At 51.0% G+C, this 4243-nt stretch overlaps 1 protein-coding gene across 2 annotated transcripts; it reads left to right on the forward strand.

Moving 5' to 3' along the window:
* Positions 1-534: 534 nt before the first annotated feature.
* On the forward strand, positions 535-3437 carry LOC119281538 (rop guanine nucleotide exchange factor 9-like). 2 transcript variants are annotated; one of them, XM_037562037.1, is made up of 8 exons: positions 535-777; positions 898-1039; positions 1129-1245; positions 1393-1547; positions 1635-1709; positions 1802-2077; positions 2170-2490; positions 2681-3437. In XM_037562037.1, the coding sequence occupies exons 2-8, from the start codon at positions 922-924 to the stop codon at positions 3014-3016; spliced, it is 1398 nt and encodes a 465-aa protein (XP_037417934.1). In that variant the 5' UTR covers positions 535-777; positions 898-921; the 3' UTR covers positions 3017-3437. The 2 variants fall into 2 exon arrangements, with proteins under 2 accessions (XP_037417934.1, XP_037417935.1); XM_037562038.1 differs by lacking the exon at positions 535-777 and having other exon boundaries at positions 859-1039.
* Positions 3438-4243: the final 806 nt, after the last annotated feature.

Below are 4243 nucleotides of genomic sequence, written 5' to 3' on the forward strand. Positions count from 1 at the left end.
ACGTCACTTTATGTATCGTTGTGTTGTAACGTTTGGTTGTAATCTACTGTTGTACGATCCCTAGTTTGTAGGATCACGATCTCCACTCCTCGTACGAGGCCTGCATGCCCATCGTTACGGGAGTCGTTAGGAGGAGTTCGTCCTATTTATACCTATAACTGTTGTACGAGTAACACACTCTGTGAACAGCGGCATCTTCCTCCTCTAACGGGCAGTTTGAGGGCCGGCATTATTGGAGATGCACTTACTCACTCCTATACTAATCTCCTACAGCCTGCAAATACAATTTCTTTATCTTGGCCCAAATCCAGTTTGCCACACGCACGTTGGCGCGAAATGAAATGCAGCTGATTGCCCCGTAGAATAGAATCACCGTAGAGCGAGAGCGAGCCGAGAGAGGGAGGGGCCTTGCCCTTGCGCTAGCTCCCGGACCGTTGAAGGGGAGGGCAGGCCTAAGAATGCACTTTCTAATAATAAAGCATGCGGCGCTCCCTAATTATACTCCCGGCCCTCTCCCCCCCTCGGCCACCGGGGCCTCTCTTCTTCCCCTCCGCCTTCTTCCCACCCACCATGGCACCGCGGGCGATCGGTCGAACCCAATCCGTGGACCGCGAACAAGACCCACGGGAATCATCCGCCCGCGGCTACTGATCATTTCGATCCGTTTCTCCTCCCAACGCTTTCGGCTCTGCGCGCGCCGGCTCATCCTTTTGCCTCCGGCTTTGCACTCGACGCACGCACGTCGCTCGAGGCCCCGGAAAGCTGCGCGCTTTACAGGTACGTACGCCGGTATCATCAGTCATAATCATAATGTGAGTTCTTGAGTACGCCTCGCTGTCCATCCAATCCTTGAGGAGAAAGCTAGGTCATGAAGCATACATACGTGCCGTTTTGAAGTTACGGTAGGTAGATCGGGCGACGATGGCGGCCAACGGCGGGTCGCTGGAGCGGCGGGGCTCCATGCGGCGGTCGGGGAGCAAGGCGAAGGAGGAGCCGGCGGCCGACCACCGCGCCGAGGACCATGGCACAGGACCTTCCGGTAAGTAGCAGTCAAGATCGATCGGTTGCCCTTCCGGCCGGTACGTTGGCTAGCTCTGAAGAGGCGTCGGTCGTTTGCATTGCATGCAGACATTGAAGTGATCAAGGAGAAGTTCGGCAAGCTGCTGCTCGGGGAGGACATGTCGGGGTCCGGCAAAGGCGTGCCGTCCGCGCTGGCCCTCTCCAACGCCATCACTAATCTTGCAGGTCACAACCTAGCTACCTTCCTACTACCTAGGAGTAGTTACTACGTAGGAGTACTTGCCAAATCAAGTTGTTCTCATCCATATGGAATGAAAGGGTTGCAAAATAAAATGCCAAGAAAAAAGCTGACGGTTACAGTAATGTTGGCAGCTGCTGTGTTCGGCGAACAACGCAAGTTGGAGCCCATGGCCCCCGACAGAAAGGCGAGGTGGAAGAAAGAAGTGGGCTGGCTCCTGTCCGTGGCGGATCAGATCGTGGAGTTCGTCGCCAAGAAACAAGTCCTGGACAACGGCGTCGAAATGGAGGTTCGGTTGAACAACAGCTTCTTCTTCTTCTTCTTTTGCCCGGTCGCTCTGGTAATCTCCTTCCTTGCACTGCTCTGCTCGCTGCAGGTAATGGGCACGCAGCAGCGAAGGGATCTGCAGTCCAACATACCGGCATTGCGCAAGATCGACGCCATGCTTCTCGTAAGAAACATCAACTTTCCAAGCAAATGCCACCTAGCTAGCTAGCGCATATGTATGTAGCTGAAACTCGTACCACCTTTGCGGTTTTCTAGGATTACCTGGACGCCTTCAAGGACCGCACCGACTTTTGGTACGTAAAGCGCGACTCGTGCTCGGACGCCGAGAAGGAGGAGTCCAACACATCGGAAGAGAAGTGGTGGATACCCATCGTGAAGGTCCCTCCCAACGGGCTGCCCCCGGCGTCCAGAGCCTGGATCCAGCACCAGAAGGAGCTGGTGAACCAGGTGCTCAAGGCGGCCATGGCCATCAACGCCAACTGCCTCATGGAGATGGCCATCCCAGAGTCCTACCTAGAGTCGCTGCCCAAGGTACGTCCTCTGAATAGAATACCATCATCTTCATCGTTCTCTGACCACACGAAGCTAGCTGTTGTTGATATGAAAATGAAAATGGGACGCAGAACGGGCGGGCGAGCCTCGGGGACGCGCTGTACCGGATCATCACGGACGTGGAGTTCGACCCGGACGACTTCCTGTCGACGGTGGACCTGACGTCGGAGCACAAGATCCTGGACCTCAAGGACCGCATCGAGGCGTCGGTCATCATCTGGAACAGGAAGGTGCACAACAAGGACGGCAAGTCCGCCTGGGGCTCCGCCGTCAGCCAGGAGAAGCGGGAGCAGTTCGAGGAGCGGGCGCAGACGCTGCTGCTCATCATCAAGCACAGGTTCCCCGGCATCCCCCAGTCCACCCTCGACATCGCAAAGATACAAGAAAACAGGGTACGTATTGATGCAACAATCACACATATTACCTAAATTTCAAGTGCTAGCTAGCTAATTTGGTGATGCACGTTAATTAATTCAGTTTTGCTAAGTCTCAATCAGTGAGACTTCGTTATATCTCAGTCGACTGAGACCTAGACACACTCTAATTAATTTCCTTGGCTGGCTGGCTGGCTGACGACTATAGGACGTGGGATTTGCTCTCCTGGAGAGCTACTCCAGGGTCCTCGAGAGCCTGGCCTTCAACGTCATGTCCAGGATAGAGGACGTGATCGTCGCCGACAACGTGGCCAGGGAGAAGGCCAAGAAGGACGCGCCGCCCGGCTCGATCTCGGAGGCGCCCCCCCAGGTCCCCGATGGTGCAGACAGCATGACGCTGCTCGACTTCATGGGCTGGAACGGCGACTCGGAGGGGAGGTCCGACGACCAGTCCCCGTCGGCGGTGGACCCGGCGCAGGACGACGGGAGGCTCATGAAGCTGCCCAACATCATGACCAACCTTTTTATGAAAACGTCACAGTGATGGGATATTTCTCCCCTTTTTATGAACTTCTACTACTTTGTCATCAACAAAAAGATGAATGCCGTCCAATTACTGCATCTATTTTGTACCAGGCTACCAGCACATGGTAGAAAACCAAAAGGCCTCGAGTAGAGAGTTCATTAATTGTTGTAAAAATACTAGTTTCAACAGATATGTCATTAGGGGAACCATAATCATATACTCCCTCCATCCATATATATATATATATATAGGGGCTAATTCGTCTTTCAAGGTAGCCTTTGACCAATGGTAAAATTATTAGTATATGAGATGTATGATATAAAAATTATATCACTAGAAACTCTTTTCACATACGAATTTGATGATATGATTTGTGTAACATGCATGTCATATATTATTGTGCTAACCCGTGGTCAAAGGTAACCTCAAAAAACGTATCAGACCCTATATTATAAGTGAAAGAGGGAGTACTATAATGCATACAATTCCATGCAACTTATGAATAAATAAGGAAGAAAGTGATAATTACATTATCTTGCACATGCAGCTAGAGTACGTACCGGAATGGTTCATATGACAGGCATTCGAATTGTCCGTATTGAATAATTCTTTTGTGGCTGAAACCCAAAGCATAAGACATTATATTTACTCTTTGTTCAGTTCAGCACGAAACAGAATTTAGATAATCAGTACCCTAATATTCTGCAATGGATCATATGATGAAGAACCTATAAGAACAGTGAGTCAAAATAGGCAGCAACGCCAGCGCCTATAATATTATATTGAAACGCTAGCTACCTCAGCGTGAGTTTCAATATAATGCCTTTGGCGTTTCTTACCTGGTCCGAAACGCTAGCTACCTCGGCGTTTCTTCTTGGTCAGAAACGCTAGCTACCTCGGCGTTTCTATGTTGGGCAGAAACGCCGCGGGCTGTGGCGTTGCTAAAAGGGTTAGATCGTAAAATACTTTCACGTCGAGTTCATTTTGTGACAAAGTTTGTTGAAAGAGTCAGAATAGTGAAAAAGTCCGAGACAACACGAATTGAATGGAACTTGTCGATGGGCCTACATGGGCTTTTGGTCGTCGATTGACTTGATGAAGGAGATGATCTCTAGCTCTGTGCGCGGAGCAACGGTCCAATTACGTGGGCTGAGTGGACTACAATAATGACGGGTGAAAGGGACTACGACGCTGGGTGAGACAATTGAACAAATCTGAGCCTTTTCTTTGCTGGATCCGACGGCT

Source organism: Triticum dicoccoides, chromosome 3B (assembly GCF_002162155.2).
Source record: "Triticum dicoccoides isolate Atlit2015 ecotype Zavitan chromosome 3B, WEW_v2.0, whole genome shotgun sequence".
In the NCBI taxonomy this organism is placed as follows: domain Eukaryota; kingdom Viridiplantae; phylum Streptophyta; class Magnoliopsida; order Poales; family Poaceae; genus Triticum; species Triticum dicoccoides.